The 16997-nt window shown below is 47.3% G+C and overlaps 1 protein-coding gene across 3 annotated transcripts in view; it reads right to left on the reverse strand.

Annotated features, from left to right (window-relative positions):
• The window catches only part of LOC119404877 (tyrosine-protein phosphatase Lar), a 234581-nt gene that overhangs the window by 12001 nt on the left and 205583 nt on the right, over positions 1–16997 (reverse strand). For all 3 annotated transcript variants that reach the window (XM_049419052.1, XM_049419053.1, XM_049419054.1), the window contains 7 exons: positions 13216–13415; positions 12020–12266; positions 10779–11084; positions 8676–8789; positions 7506–7660; positions 5050–5335; positions 4460–4553 (listed from right to left, as the gene is read on the reverse strand). In XM_049419052.1, the coding sequence (XP_049275009.1) occupies positions 4460–4553; positions 5050–5335; positions 7506–7660; positions 8676–8789; positions 10779–11084; positions 12020–12266; positions 13216–13415 (1402 nt within the window). The remainder of the gene's footprint in view (positions 1–4459; positions 4554–5049; positions 5336–7505; positions 7661–8675; positions 8790–10778; positions 11085–12019; positions 12267–13215; positions 13416–16997) is intronic.

A 16997-nucleotide genomic window follows, 5' to 3' on the forward strand; every position in this document is an offset into this window, starting at 1 on the left:
CCCAGATAATGGCGAGGCACTCTTTCTCTGTGACGGAATAATTACACTCGGCTTTCTTGAGGGTTCGACTCGCGTAAGCAACGACGTATTCTTCATATCCTTGTTTTCGTTGAGCCAGTACTGCGCCAAGACCGACCCCACTGGCGTCGGTATGGATCTCTGTAGGCGCATTAGGATCAAAGTGACGAAGTATCGGAGGCGACGTTAATAAGCGCCGTAGCGTCATAAAAGACTCGTCACACTCCTGTGACCAAGCAGACCAAGAGTTGGAGGCTGTCAGTAGATTGGTAAGAGGCGCGATGATAGAAGCGAAGTCGCGCACAAATCGACGAAAATACGAGCACAGCCCAATAAAACTTCGAAGCGTCTTCATAGAGTTGGGCTTCGGATATTCGGCCACGGCGCGGAGTTTCGCGGGGTCCGGGAGAACGCCTTCCTTGCAGACGACGTGGCCTAGTATTGTGAGCTGGCGCGCCGCGAAATGGCACTTCTTGATGTTAAGTTGAAGGCCAGTAGAGGTGAGACACGTGAGAATTGCACGAAGGCGAGTAAGGTGAGTCGGAAAATCGCGAGAAAAAACGACAATGTCGTCAGGGTAGCAGAGGCAGGTATTCCACTGGTAGCCGCGAAGGATGTTGTCCATCATCCGTTCGAAGGTAGCTGGGGCGTTGCAGAGTCCGAACGGCATGACGTTAAACTCATACAGCCCGTCAGGAGTGACGAATGCAGTCTTCGATCGGTCAGGGTCAGCCATCGGAACTTGCCAATAACCCGAGCGTAAATCCAACGACGAGAAATATTCTGCTCCTTGCAAGCAATCGAGAGCATCGTCGATGCGTGGCAACGGGTATACATCCTTCTGAGTTATTTTATTGAGGCGGCGGTAGTCGACACAGAATCTAATTGATCCATCCTTTTTGCGCACAAGCACAACAGGGGACGACCAGGGGCTCTGGGATGGCTGGATGACACCGCGCTTGAGCATATCGTCGACTTGTTCGTTGATAATACGCCGCTCTTCCGCTGAAACTCGATATGGTCGTTGGCGTAAGGGAGCATTACCACCGGTGTCAATGTGGTGCGTGATGCTCGTTGTACGCCCCAATGATGGTTGAGCGCAATCAAAGGAAGAGCGGAACTCTCGAAGAAGGGCTAAGAGTTCGCGTCGATGTGTCGGCGATAGATCAGCGGCAACGGAAGGGTGGAAAATGTCTGGAGCGGAAGAAGTGGCAACAGGTGGTGTTATGGCATTCAGCTGGAGGTCGGGTTGGTTTGCAGCAAACTCCAGAGAACGCAGCAGGTCAACGTCTTGTATGTTGCCCAAACATTCCCCGCGAAGTAATGTAACTGAGGATGTCAGTGAGTTCGCAACCAGCATAATTGTAGCACCCGATTCAACGGCGAGTACGGCAAACGGTAGTCGCAAGCCGCGGCGGCGGAGAAATACTTCGGACGGGACGAACAGAACAGTTCCGTCTGGAGCGGCTTTACAGGTCAAGGCTACCAGGGTGGACGTTTTCGGGGCTATATCTGTGTCCGCAGCAACGACAAGTTTGTAAGCGTCGGGAAGGGGATCCACCTGAAAGAGCAGTTTGCAGCGGCGTAAGGGCGACTTCTGCACGGGAGCAGTCTATGAGGGCACGATGACGCGAAAGGAAGTCCCAGCCGAGAATAACGTCGTGGGAGCATGACGCTAGCACGAAAAACTCGATGACGTACAGTTCGCCTTGAATAATGACACGCGCGGTGCACACAGCAGAAGGTGCTATGTACTGTGAGCTGGCCGTGCGGAGCATTAGTCCCGAGAGCGACGTGGTCACCTTTTTTAACTTGCGGCATAGGTTCTCGCAGATTACGGAAACGGCGGCTCCTGTGTCAATAAGCGCTTGTGCGGCGGTCCCTTCAACATTGACGTCGATAACGTTTTGCGGCGAAAAAGATGGAGGCCTTGAGCAGTTCGACTCGCATGCAGCTCTTGCCTCCGGAACTGCAGCGATCAGTTTCCCTCTTCCGTAGTAGGTCGGCGACGCATTGGTGACAGGGAGCGTCGTCGAGGGGATGGTGATCGGTGGTTGGCGTAGGGTCGTTGATCGTCAAGGGCGTACCTTGGTGGCGCCCTTGACGACGACGCAACAGGCCTGCCCACGGCGTCAAATGGAGGACATTGGCGGCAGTAGCGGGCGACGTGTCCAGCGATACCACAGGCGAAGCAGATGGGCCTATTGTCTGTCGTTCTCCACGCGTCTGAGCGGCGGTAAAATGGAGTCGAAGGTCTCGCGAAGGTATGCGACGCGGCGTTCGCGGTCGTCAGCAAGGGATGGGTGCCATGGCAGGTCGAGAATAGGGCGTAGGCTGCTGCGGGCGAGCAGCGACGGCGGCGTAGGTAAGCGGTGCAGTGACGGGTGCTTGTTGGAGAATCGGTGGGAGGGCCTCCGCAACTTGGGTTCGAATGGCGTGTTGTAGGTCCGGAGCCAAAGCCTGCGCAGGCTCGTGCGTGAGCGGCAGTAACGATAGCTGGCGCGCTACCTCCTCGCGGATGAAGTCCTTGATCGTGGACAGAAGCGGCTGCTGATCGGCAGGACGGGCAGCTAGCTGCAAGCTTGAGAGCATGTCGGGCGTCGTGAGGGCTTGACGGGCGATCGCGCGCTGTCTACGCAACTCGTCGAAGCTCTGACAGAGTGAGACGAGTGGCGCGATCGTGGTAGGGTTTCTCGCGAGCAGCATCTGAAAGGCGCCGTCCTCGATGCCCTTCAGGATGTGCCTGATTTTGTCCTCCTCGGTCATGGCGGAGTTCACGCGGTTACACAGATTCAGGACATCCTCGATGTAGCCCGTGTAGTTCTCGCCCGGTTGCTGCGCACGTTGACGCAAGCGCTGCTCGGCGTGAAGCTTGCGAACCGTAGGCCGCCCAAACACGTCTGTAACAGCAGTCTTGAAAGCTGCCCAAGTTGGAATTTCAGCCTCGTGGTTGTGATACCACAGCTGCGCGATGTCCGCGAGATAAAACGTGACGTAGCCAAGCTTCATTTGGTCGTCCCATTTGTTACTGGCGCCAACTCTTTCGTACCTCAACAACCAATCTTCCACGTCCGATTCGCCTGAGCCGGAGAAGATTGGTGGATCTCGCTGGGGATACACGGCGCCGCAGGTGACGTGGACAGCCGAAGGTCCAGCCTGAGGAGGGGTCTCGTTGGCCATGTTGGTGTCATGGACAGGGGGGAGCTTGCGAGAGCGAAGTTCCAGGTTCGTACGGAGAATCCACGTACCTCCACCAAATGTCACGTGGTTTATTCACGTACAAATGTGAAGGAACGACGAGGAACGTCGAGGAACGTCGAGGGTCCAAAATCCAAGCAAGCGCAAGCTCGGGTCGCGTGGCTACCACTCACGATGTGGCTTGCTTTCTTGGCTGCTTCGTCGTCGTCTGTACTGTTCACTACAGTTGTATTGATCACTTAAGAGGCCCGAATACGAAATTTGATCCACAATTTTTACAATTCGAAGTCACAACGCTCATGCTATTTCTGGGCATTTGATGGGGGGTGAGGGGTGAGGCTGATGGTGAATTTCTAATGTTTAATCGCAGAGTGAAGTAGCGATGCATATTCAGACACATGCACAAGCTCTAGCAAGTTGTTAAAAAACTTGAATTAAATTGTGGGTTTGACGTGCCAAAACCATATTTGTACGGCATGCCTAAGTGGAACACTCTGGATTAATTTTAACCACCCGAGATTACTTAACATGCACATACATACTCAGTTTCATACATCAGGTGCAATGCTGTAGAAGCTATGCAAGAAGTCCGGTCACCAAAATGTGTAAGTCCACGTGCCTCGTTCTTGGATTTCGTCGTCTTAAACGTGGCCTCCACTGCTGGTTCTGGCTGTGCGCTACCTCAACTAATTGCAGAGGCCACGATACCAAAAACAAAGAAACGCTAAGCGATTCAGAACAGCCTATTGACAACCGTAAAAAAAACGAGGTTTGTTTATTTCTAAGGCACAAAGCATATTCATTTATTACTCAGTCTAAAAATGAAAAAAAAAAAAAAAAAAACCCAGGAACATTATTGGTGGTAAAATCATTGAACTACTTCTTGGTGCAAATTCATCTACTGCAAAAAGTCTTGCTAGCTTCTATAGTGTCGCACATGATGTATGAAACGGAGTATAAATCTAAGCAGACAAGCGTTCTTCGCATTTCGCCTCCATCAAAATGCGGCCATCGTGGCCAGAAATAGAACCCATGCCCCTGTGCTTAGAAGTGCAACGCCAAGCTCACTAAGCTGCTGTGGCGGGTAATCATGTTACAGTTCTCACCATAGCAACCAATTTTTCTACACTATTGCATGCAAACTGGAAGCACGTGTATCAAAGACATTGCTTTCGCTATCAACAAGGGCACCTTAGCAATGTTAAGATCCTGACATAATAGGAAAAAAACGACGAGAGCTTACAAGGCAGAATGTTCATCAGCCGGTTCTTGAATTTGTTCACGGGGAGGTTTGCACTGACAAACTTGTTGGCCTGCGTCTTCATGTTCGCCAACTTCTGCAATGACAACGAATGAAACACGCTGAGGGAGACATGAACAAAAACTACCGCTAAACAAATTAAGAGGAAAGAAGGCAGCAGAGCGCAGCACTATACACGACCAACGGATGTCAGCCTCTTGCGTTTCATATTAGAGGGTTTAGGCATTTCTGGTATTACAGTATGACGACTGGGTTACCGGACGCTGGTGGAAACATCTTGTGACACTTCATCTACACTATAATTACAATTGTACAACTGTTCGTCTACACTATAACCACACAACTTTTCCTTTTTTGCGTTGGCACATACACAGCTTCTTCATCTTTAGTGCCGGAACTGAATAGTGGGGCTTGCCTAATTTCCATGCCACATGCCCGCTAGGAGCTGTGTTACGCTCTGCGGTGATTTACCTCGACCTTAAACAGCACCGCTGCTAAAAATGACCTTTCTTTCATCTGTTCTACACAGTGACACACAACAGACATGAGCACCAGTGGGCCGAGTTGCACACCTTGAACTCGATCTCCATGCCCGTGCAGGCCTCACCGGGCACCAGCTGCAGCAGGGACTGAAGGTGGGCGGCCAGTGCACGGGCGGGCACCTCTGTGTTGCCCGCCAGCACGGCCTCCAGCAGCGCATCATGGATAAACAGGTACTGGTCCTCCGTCTGGACCATGTAGTTGCGCTGCGCCCGCAGGCACGTCACGTGGCCGTAGATGTCCACCGTGCCCTCGTGCCGCATGCGCTCGAGCATCGAGTCGATCACCACGAAGCAGCCCGTCCGGCCCACGCCGGCACTGTGGCGAGCACGGAGGCGGCATGAACTTAGCCCACTGCCTATTTGTGCACTCTTCATTTTCATCACTGCTGGCTATTTGGGTTGATGGGTGCAGTTTAACACCCTGAAGAACTATCTCATAGGGTGACCACCTTCATATTAACGAGAAGCGGGACATGCCGAGAGGGGAGTGGGGATTGATAATTTATTGTCTAGATCAATGGTTCTCAAATGGGGTTCCGCGGCAGCGCATTTAAATAAAAGCCACATAGTTCATGCTGCATGCTCTGTTGTGACCCCCCCACTCCCCTCCCACTTTTCTTTCTCTCACTGCAAGGGGTCCCTCATCTATTCCAGCGGTCCACAAGGGGCCCTGAAAATTCATGGCTGAGAAACACTGGTCTAGATTTTAGTCAGAAATTTTCTCCTGCAATAACTCTGTTGTCTCTGAAATGGGAAAATAGGGTAACTGATATTAGTTGAAGTTCAAATGCATATCTGTGTAGAGAAAGCTATTTTACACATCACTGCGATGTGCTCCGACAAGAAAAAAGAAGTTGTTAATGTTAACTGAAAATTCGTCAGCTCAGAAATAGTCGTTGTGAAATCATTTTCTTGTATTACCTTCTTGAAATCATATTTCTATCGGTGGCGCTAGAAGAATTCGTCACCCTGGTGAACTGCGCGACTAGCTGACTTTTTCGGAAGAGTGTTAGATTTTTCCCTTTTGGAGAAAAAAAAACCTAGGGACTTTACTTGACATTAACAGATCCTCAAACAGGGTGGCCAGATGCAGCTGAACTCAAGGCGCTGCTGAACAACAACAATAATAATCTGTGAAATGCGGGAGAGTTTCTGAAATGTATTCGTATCTCTTGAAGGATGTGGTGCAACAGCCCTCAATGCGGGACAGTCCCGCAAGTCACAGGACGGGTGGTCACCCTACTGTCTCGGCTTACGCGGAACCTCCAAAATTAAAGGAACACTAACTTAATACACTAAGCAAATATGGACGGACAATTTATTAGAGCTGTGCGAATAGCAAAATTTTGGGTGCGAAGCGAATTCGAATAATAAAGCTTGAGTGCGAATCGAATCGAATAATTTCTAATAATTTTCGAATATTTCTCAAACATTTTTTGAATAATTCGAAGTGAAATTACAGAAAAAGTTACAGAGGATTCCTAAGCATGTTCTTATGAGATAGCAACATGAAAGTGTTTCTTTTTGCTAGGTTGATGAAGCACTGGTGGGGTGGTGTTTCATAGTTGTCTTATCAAGAGTGAGGCAATGTAGAGGCCGAATTGTATTTATGTACATGATTTGGTGCAACCAAAGTGTTGCCAACAACACTTTACATGTGATAGGCAGAGATGCCATTTCCTCAGCCTCTCCTGCTCTTTCAACTTCTGTGGAAGGCCAACTGATGTGGCGGACAAGGGTGTGCTCCCTTCAAGTCCGGAATCCCAAATCTGCCACGTAGACGTCGATATATAAGACCATCTGAAATTTTGGATGCTAAAAAGCTTCGGCGTCTGATTTTTCATGCTTCCTGCCCAAATTTCAGGTCCAAAACAGCATTAATTGAGTCCCCAACTCTGCCACATCTTTCATCTCCATATTGGAACCAGCGTTTTCTTGAGCTAATAAATTTGTGACCGTAGCGGAGCTTGAGAGGCAGCTTTGCCGCAATACGGGGGTGTGAGGAGGTGAAGCATATTGAAAATCTAGGGACCACTTCCAATCGGACGTTGACTGTCTCTTGCCTAAATTTGACCGTAACGGAGCTTGAAAGGCAGCTTTGCCGCAATACTGGGGTGTAATGAGGTGAAGCATATTGAAAATCTAGGGACCATTTCCAACCGGACTTTGTCTCTTGGCTGTTTGACCGTAACGGAGCTCGAAAGGTAGCTTTGCCGCAACACAAGAGTGTAATGAGGTGAAGCATATTAAAAATCTGAAGGGGTCACTTTCAACCGGACGTTCACTGCATTTGTCTTTGGGAAGTTCGAATAGTTCGAATAGTAAAATTTCAGTGCGAATCGAATCGAATAGCAAACACTATTCGAAAAATATTCGAAATTTCGAATATTCGCACACCCCTACAATTTATTCTTCGAGAACTCTATTGTCAGTAATTTCACCGACACAGTATATGAGCTTCAACAGGAGAGTTGCCATTGCCTTACCTGCAATGAACTATGAGTGGGCCGGCCTCTGGCGGGTTCATCGCCCTCACGCGCCTCAGGAACATGAGGAACGGAGTCGGGTGGTCAGGAACGCCGTGGTCGGGCCACGCTGTAAACTGGAACTGCCGCACTTCGCGACGCTCCAGGTAACCAGACTGGTGGGATTCAGATGCAAGCAGCCAGTGAATCAAAGTACCCACCGAACAGAGTAATGTGTGGTGAAAAGCAGCGAAAAGTCTACGAAACACCGCCCTCACGGCAGACCATAACTCTCTAGAGTGGCCTGCATCCACCATACTTAACCATGCCACAGTGTAAACAGCGAAAAAGAGCTGACCATTATCCCTACAGCTGTTGAGTATCTGAACATTTCCGGCAACACCGTTGACACCCTTAATGTGCTGATGTTGATAACAGCGACGGACAAGTTCTAAAACATATTAAAACATACTATCAAGCACTTACCATAAGCTCCACTATATGCCGCGATAATCATATGTAAACTGTCTATAGCCAGTTACAACCTAATACATACAAGCCCCGCCTCCAGAACTGTGGCCCGCCTGCAACAGAGTAGTGCTAGGTGGTTTCTATTTGAACTGTAAGTACTTCTTCACTGCAAATGTAAATACTATGCATACTAAGAATTAAATATTCATCGTCCCTACTTAAAATATTATGTTTGGCTGAGCACTGACCGCTGTCAACGGCCAACAATGGCACAGAACCGTTTCGCTCAACATCACAAGTATCTTCCGTCCTTTTTAGGCAAGCTACAAGCCGCAGTGAGGCGCTCTAAAATGAAATGACAATTAAGTGGCAAGAATGAGTTGAATGTAACAGTGACATTGAATTTAAAATTAAGTTCTGGGGTCTTGCGCGTCAATACGAAAATACAGTTTCGTGGTACGTCATGCGGCGGACTCTGGATTGATTTTGACCACCTCAGTTTCTGTAACGTGCACCTGAATCCGCATACAAGGGGATGTTTTTGGAATTCTTCCCAATCTTGATGTGGCCAATGTGGACGAGAATTGAAACCGTGCCCCAGTTAGTTAGCTGGCCCTAGGAGAGTATGACATATAGAAGACATGAATGCTTGCTTTGGCCGGTAGTTGTGCAGAATGAAAAACAACAAAATGTAAAGCAACAGACAATGAACAAACTCACTCTCTTTAGGCTGAATGTCCGAATACAGTACGTCGCCAGCTCCTGAACATCCTCCAGGGTCACTTCCATGAGGCCATAGCTTTCAGAACCTCTTGATGGCCAGTACTGGTCACACTGCAATGAAAAATGTTTTGCGCATGAAAAGACGTGCGCAGGAAGCCACCTTACATGCAATATGAACGACTTTGGACATTCTTCGAGGTCTAGTGATGGGCCTACACATTAGCGTGTCTTGTAATACCCCTGTCACACGGGCCAACTTAAGTTCACCTTGAGGGAGTGCACTTCGCCGCAAGTGTCATTCGCCCACTGTCACACGGGAACGCTTAGTGCCACTCTCTGCAAAGCGCTTTTGCCAGCGAGTGCATTCGCCAAACTCGCTTTGCTGCGACGAAGTGGCAAGCCTTGGCACCAGTGGTTCGAGAATAAATAGGTTATTATCAAAAGCAGAGTTCATGGTATTTTTTAAACTATGGTTTTCGCTTTTAGCAACATTCTTATGCATTAAAACTAGAGCTGTGCGAATAGCAAAATTTTGGGTGCGAAGCGAATTCGAATATTGAAGTGTGAGTGCGAATCGAATCGAATAATTTCGAATAATTTTCGAAGTGAAAGTACAGGAAAAGTTGCAGAGAATCCCTAAGTATGTTCTTGTGAGATAGCAACGTGAAAGTGTTTCTTTTCGCGAGGTTGATGATGCGCTGGTGGGGTCATATTTCATAGTTGTCTTTCTTATCAAGAATGAGGCAATGTAGAGGCCGAATTGTATGTACATGATTTGGTGCAACCAAAGTGTTGCCGACAACACTTTACACGTGATAGGCAAAGGTGCCATTTCCTCAGCCTCTCCTCCTCTTTCAACTTCTGTGGAAGCCCAACCGATGTGGCAGACAAGGGTGTGCTCCCTTCAAATCTGGAGTTCCAAATCTGCCTCGTAGACGTTGATACACAAGAACATCTAAATTTTGGATGGTAAAAAGCTTCAGCGTCCGATTTTTGGACTTCCTGCCCAAATTTCAGGTCCAAAACAGCATTAATTGAGCCCCCAACTCTGCCACATCTTTCATCTCCATATTGGAACCAGCGTTTTCTTGAGTTAATACATTCGCGACCGTAACGGAGCTTGAAAGGCAGCTTTGCCGCAATACGAGAGTGTAATGAGGTGAAGCATATTGAAAATCTAGGGACCACTTCCAAACGGACGTTGACTGTCTCTTGGCTAAGTTCGACCGTAACGGACTTTGAAAGGCAGCTTTGCCGCAATACGGAGGTGTGAGGAGGTGAAGCATATTGAAAATCTAGGGACCACTTCCAATCGGACGTTCTCTTGCCTAAGTTCGACCGTAACGGAGCTTGAAAGGCAGCTTTACCGCAATACGGGGGTGTGATGAAGTGAAGCATATTGAAAATCTAGGGACCACTTCCAACCGGACTTCGTCTCTTGGTTAAGTTCGACCGTAACGGAGCTTGAAAGGCAGGTTTGCCGCAATACGAGAGTGTAATGAGGTGAAGCATATTGAAAATCTGAAGGGGTCACATTTAACCGGACGTTGACTGCATTTGTCTTTGGGAAGCTCGATTAGTTCGAATAGTAAAATTTCAGTGCGAATCGAATTAAATAGCAAACACTTATTCGAAAAATATTCGAAATTTCGAATATTCGCACACCCCTAATTAAAACATGCTTTACCACAAAAAACTACTTTGCTATTCTCTCTCTCGGGCAGGTTACAGCCGTGGCCACCAGGGGAATGCCCGGCACATGTACTGCAATAGCCGCTTCAGCCGCATTTGTACCTAAAGTTTATTTGAAGAGCTGCTTATAGCTATAACACATTATTACTTAAGAAACATTGCCTGAAATAACCATTATCTTTGGTACAACTTCGGTAGCCATCGCCATTACCAGCATTTCCAATGAACACTTCCATTTCTCGTGTAGCAGCTCGCCACCAAAGTGAAATTCTGGGGGCATAAGTGCACCCGCTCAATATGACATTAAATTTGCCAGTGTGACTGGGTTACAACTGCAATGGCTTTCAAAAACTTGGCTTCACTTCTAGAGACTTGTTCCTTCACCTTGTTCAAGGAAGGTCTGCTCACCTTGACCCTCGTTCGTTCCTCCAGCTTAGTCATCATGACTATGGTGACACTGTGCTGTTCCCAGACCATACGCCAGAAGTCGCCGCAGGTCTCTGGCAGCGGTCCCTGGGTGGCGATGTAGGCGTTGCGGCGGCGGTAGCCATCGCAGTAGTTTGCGTTGATGTAGTCCGAGCCGGGAATCCCCTCGATGGGCTGTAGCACCACGCGGCTGTGGTCGTAGGCGACCACATTGGCGTACCGGTTCTTGGGCTTGTTTGACTCCAGGTTCGAGTGCTCCCAGGTGAACTGCTGGCCCGGGTCGATCGACTGCACGTGCGTGGGTGTGAGACAAAGAAGGACAATTGATTCTAAGTGCGTTAGTGAACTTCACTTGGGTTGCGAACGTTGCTTACTGTTTATTTTATTTAACTCATCACTACTTCAGAGGAAAGTAATGTTCTTGAAATTTCGTGCCATTACATCCTCGCTTTGTAGTTGGTTCTTTTAAAACTGACTACACGACCTTCAAATATGAAACAGCTGAACAAGGCACACAGTAACCCCCCTCCCCCTATTAACAATTGCGCTACAATGTGGCACTATTCTTCAACTGCATTATGTACGTGACAGTGCTGCCTCTAGAATGAGGTCATGACAGTGGTTCATTACACTTCACATGATTACCTGAGCACCTCATTTAGAAAAAGAAAAAAGAGAGAGAGAGCATGACCAGATAACGAGTGTGCCAGCTGTCTGCGAAATAAGAGGTTGATTAAAAAAAAAAATCTCCGTGCTACCAACCTCTAATGAATTTTGCTAAACGTGGCAGAAAAAGCCACAAAAAGAGAGAGGGAAGAGTTTGGCTTGATTTTAACATTTCCTGTTGCACGCCTTAGGGGGTATCACACGTGAGGACAATCGGCAGCGCTAACCACAACATCATTTCTGGTAAGCCTTCTGAGCCATTATTTCTGGTAAGTCTACTGAGATAAATCGAATTAAACCTAATTAAGTCTAATTATGCTAAACCTGAGAGGGAGAGAAAGAGAGCATAGCGTAGCCATATGTAGCATAGTATAGCAAGGCTGTGGGAAAGGGAAGCGATGGTGAGGATGAGGAAAAGGAGGAGGACAAAGCCATCAGCTCTGCTGTTTCCACAGTCTTCGCACCATTAGTGCGTAGCTGCCTTAATTTTTTTTTTCTGTCACATGCGACTTCGTTATAATGAAATATTAGTGTAGAAATGTCAAGTGCTCTCGCACCTCGTATTCTTGCGAGAAGCGCAGGTTGTCGTTGGCCTTCAAAGTCTCGATGTGGGTGGCCAGCTGGCTCACAGGAATGGGAGGGTGGCCGACCATCGCGGGCGTCTGGTAGTTGAGGCGCCGCAGTTCGACAGGGTCCGTCCCCGCTCCCCCGACACCGCCCGGGTGGGAGGACGCCAGATCCCCCGAGTTCATCAGCAGCTTCATGGTCGTCTCCCCCGCAGGCGCCTTCGCCTGCTGCCGTCTCCTGCACAGCAGACAGTTGATTAATCGACCGATTCCTTCATTGGGCTTAACACTTCGAAAAAACAACGATGCTCTAGCGGTACCGTAGTGGCCGGCTTCAGATTCTGATCTGTGCACCTATATCTAAGTACACAAGCCTTCTTGCATATGCCCTCAAGATGGAATTCACGTGCCAGGGCTGGTAGTTGAACACGCTACGTCATGTTCCACAGACGCATGCCGTAGCCAGAGTTACTACATAATAATTGTTGGGGTTTTATGTCCCAAAACCACGATGAGACGCTGTAGTGGAGGGCTCCAGAAATTTCGACCCCTTGGGGTTCTTTAATATCCACCAAAATCTAGGCACACGGGCCTCTAGCACACTGCCTCCATCGAAATGCGGCTGCCGGGGCCGGGGATTCGATCCCCCCGACCTTAGGGTCAGCAGTCAAGTACCATAACCACTAGACCATCATGACGGGTGCCAGAGTTACTACAGTAGGTCAGCCTGGAGTTGTGTGCTGAGGCTAATAGTCATGCGAAAAGTTTTGCCACTGGACTTTTCTGATCGCACTGGTGGCGCTCGCAAATATGTGACTTGCCCCAGAAAGGGCTCACCAAGTAAGAGTGGAAATTTTGGTCAGATGTTGTAAGTTGTAAATGTAAGTTGTAATGTAAGTTGTAAAGCAGCATTTTACGGCTAGAACTTTCACAAGCTAGTTTCATGTCTGAGTTTGACGATTAAATTTCAGTAAACAACTGCAATGTCACTTCCCACGCTGTCACGAGGCAAGCTTCGCTGCGAACACAGGGGGCGAGTGAACTTCACGTCATTAGTGCCACCGCCCTTTCAATGGAAGTTTTGAATTCTACACTGTACAATTCGCACATTATAATTGAAGATGTCTTTACATATCTTTACGTGCCTGATGTAGTGATGTCCACAACATATTGCCCTTGGTTCTGACCTTTTCATGAGGATGAAAAAGAGCGTGAGGAAGAGGGCCATGAAGACAATGAGCAGCACGGGGCCGATGATCCAGCCCACGTCGGTGCGGGCGCGTTCGATGTGCGACACGTTGGGGACGTCGTCGGCCGAGGGAAGCCGGACTTGTGGCAGCATCTCCAGGCTCAGCTCGTCCGAGAATGGGCTTGTTGTGAAGAGGTTCTGAAAAAGCCAGAGATATAAATGCAAAATTACTGTAGACTCAATAATTCAAACTTTCGGTCAATTCAAACAAGTCGTAAATTTTTGGTTGGCCCGCTACGTTTTCAATGTATTTTAACGCTGCTTAATCCATACTGCCTCACTGCACAAATTCAGTTAATTCAATTTTCTTGCTTGTCCATATCTAGAAATATCTACTGCGCTTCTAAGTCAAAATTCACGGTTTTACGTGACTAACAATCACAAATAAAGCTGATTGCCTGCCTAAAAAACGGAAGAACTAGCCAAACCGTGTGCACCAACAATTGCATGCTCAATGAAAAAAAAAAACTCGAAACGATTTGGCCTTGGGCTATCGCGTGCTGAACGCTTTAGGTCACTTTTGTGGCAGTGCACTGGGGTCATGTGAGAAAGCGTCCTACGAGTGGGAAGGGGCTACTGATTGTCGCGAGACTCAACACATTTCGTCCTTTAATTACACATGCGTGCACGCGTTGTATAATAACGAGTACCAGTACGACCACTGATGCCTAAAAACTTTACTGGCAGACATGCAGAGCTGTCTATGATGTTGCTGCGGCAGTGAGAAACAATGACAACACAACACTAGTTAGTATGTTGCCCCGAGTCATGGTTATGAGAACTTCTGATAATTCAAACAAAATCCCGAGGTCCCCTCATGTTTTAATTATCAAGATTCAACTGTATACAGTAGAACCCCGCTGATACGTTTTTGAAGGGACCGTAGGAAATAAACGTAAGAGACGGGAAACGTAAGAGCCGAAAAACAGGAAAAACGGCAAAATATTTAGTGGTACAGAATTTTATTTCAATTCTTACGAGCAGCTCGAAAATTGGCGCGCTCAGCCGCGATGACGGCCTCATCCACAGAAATGTAATCAACGTATGCGATTTTTTTAACACCAACAGCTGTAGGCATGAAAGAACTAAGCACACGCAATCACGACCGGCGCGGCGAGTCCGACCGCGAACCGCACGCACGACCATGCGAGCTCCAACCAGCTCGAACTCCTCCCGTTCTCCGGCAAATAACGATGATGATGAGTCTACGCCAACGCGATGGCAGAAGTGAATGCCAATCTCGAAGGCTTTGCTTTCGCAAGCAATTACGTCATACACGCCATGTTTGTGCACTGCAAATCTCAGAGGCTATGCTTTTGCCAATAGTAAATGCCAATCTCGAAGGCCTTGCTTTCGCGAGCAGTTACGTCATAGACGCCATCTTTGCAATTCGAATCTCGAAGGCCATGCTTTTGTTTGCATCAATTGAAAGATTCTGTTGCTTGCCCCTCTCATGCGGCTAATATTACGGTCAAACGAGGCCAAGCTGCGTGAAAATGCACCATGGCCGCTCTCTTTGGTAGTCACTCGGTCGGCTCCTGGCGCACTTCGCGACGTATCATACGGGAACGGTCCGACAGTTATGACGTAACAGCGGGGTTCCCAATACATTGTATCCTATGGGAGCTATGCCGGGACCGGCGGAAAACGACGTAACAGCCGGGAAAACGCAGCAGTGAGGAACGTAACAGCGGGGTTCTACTGTATTTAGTTTCTTCTGCATTTCAAAGCCAGGGTCTTAACTCTGGTGGGCATGATGCCTTTAAGTAGTGTGTGGCAGTTTACTGGTCTGCTGCCCGCTTCTGAATGTGCACATACTACTTGTCACCATTGGGCAAAAAGCTTTTTCCACAGTCATGAGCAGCACTGCCTGAAAATTCCTAGTGTTACGCACACGTAAATAGACAGCAAAGTGGACAGTGTAACAGCCTCCGTCGTAGCCCGACTTGTAAAGCAAGCGCACACAGTGTGGAGGTCGTGGGTTTGGCTCATACTGGCGGCAAGTTATTTATTCGTCCACGTTAATTTCCCTTCATCTCATAATCAGTCTACTCAAACTGAGAACTACAAATAATGCACTGTATTTTTTTTCCTTGGTTTCATTATCTGATGGCTTCATATCACAGAGTCTCAATTCCAGTTTTTCTCGTTCTCCGCTACGTACACTCATATCTGAATGCCTTAATTTCTGGTTTAGAAACATCTATCTTAAACTAGTAAAAGTGGCACAATTTCAATATAATAACACGAAGCATGAATTATGTGACACAGGAGATGACAAGCACAAAAATGTAGTGACTTGTTAGACAAATAAATATTACACACAAGTACATTTGGCTACATATACAGATAAACCAAATGCACAAATACATTTACAACCCAGTCATCAACTGCTGCACAGGTTAGCGATGGCCAGTGACAATGAAATCGCTGGCCAATTGCTGACCATAGATTTGGTCAGTGAAGTGTGACCAAGTCGATCAGTGGTCTTGTCATTGGATTCATTAGTAGGGCCAAACAAAATGTGTCAATACTTGGACACATATATACCAAACAATGAACATGTCTTGGCTATCATGGCTATTTATAATCAACAAATGTTTGCTCAACAGCCCCAGCTTTTGGCCAAGTCGTTATAACTTGGACAGCACAAAGTTGTTCCAAAGTATGAATTAAGCGAATGAATTCTTTGAATTAGTCATCGTTTTAAGATGCTTTTAAAACGGTGAGCCCCAAGGTTTTGCACGTTTATTTAGATCAACTAGAGTTGGGTTTAACATCTCAAAACTGCACAGTGGCTTTTAAAGGGGTATTGACACGAAAATTTTGAATTGTTTTTTTGTGTCAAATGAACACTGAAGCCCTCAAGAACCTAAAAAAGGTAAAGCTAAGCGGGAGTGCACCCTGAAAAAGTAATCACTAGGGATGGGCGAATAGTAAATTTGATGTTCAAAGCGAATCCGAAGCGAATAGTGATTTGGTCGAATAATTTCGAATCGAATAGTTCTCACCACATATTATTAAGAAAAATGAGCATTTTCGTCATGACCCTCGCACAGTATTTTTAAGAATTGGAACTAGGTATGAGTGAATGTCACTTTTTTGGTTTGAAATGAAGTGGAAGAAACCTTGAATAGCATAAAAATTTGAATAGCAGTAGGGTGCAAGTTATAAGTGGTACAATACGTTACAATTAGGGGTGTGCGAATATTCGAAATTTCGAATATTTTTCGAATAGTGTTTGCTATTCGATTCGATTCGCACTGGAATTTTACTATTCGAACTATTCGAACTTCCCAAAAACAAATACAGTCAACGTCCAATTGAAAGTGACCCCTTCAAATTTTTAATATGCTTCACCTCATTACACTCTCGTATTGCGGCAAAGCTGCCTTTCACGCTCCGTTACGGTCGAACTTTGCCAAGACACAGTCAACGTCCGATTGGAAGTAATCCCTAGAATTTCAATATGCTTCGCCTCATCACACCCCGGTATTGCGGCAAAGCTGCCTTTCAAGCTCCCTTACGGTCGAATTTTGTCAAAACACAACGTCCGTTTGGAAGTGATCCCTAGATTTTCAATATGCTTCACCTCATCACACCCCCGTATTGCGGCAAAGCTGCCTTTCAAGCTCCGTTGCGGTCGAATTTTGTCAAAACACATTGAACATCCGATTGGAAGTGGTCCCTAGATTTTTCAATATGCTTCACCTCATCACA

This window comes from Rhipicephalus sanguineus, chromosome 9 (assembly GCF_013339695.2).
Source record: "Rhipicephalus sanguineus isolate Rsan-2018 chromosome 9, BIME_Rsan_1.4, whole genome shotgun sequence".
NCBI classification, from domain to species: domain Eukaryota; kingdom Metazoa; phylum Arthropoda; class Arachnida; order Ixodida; family Ixodidae; genus Rhipicephalus; species Rhipicephalus sanguineus.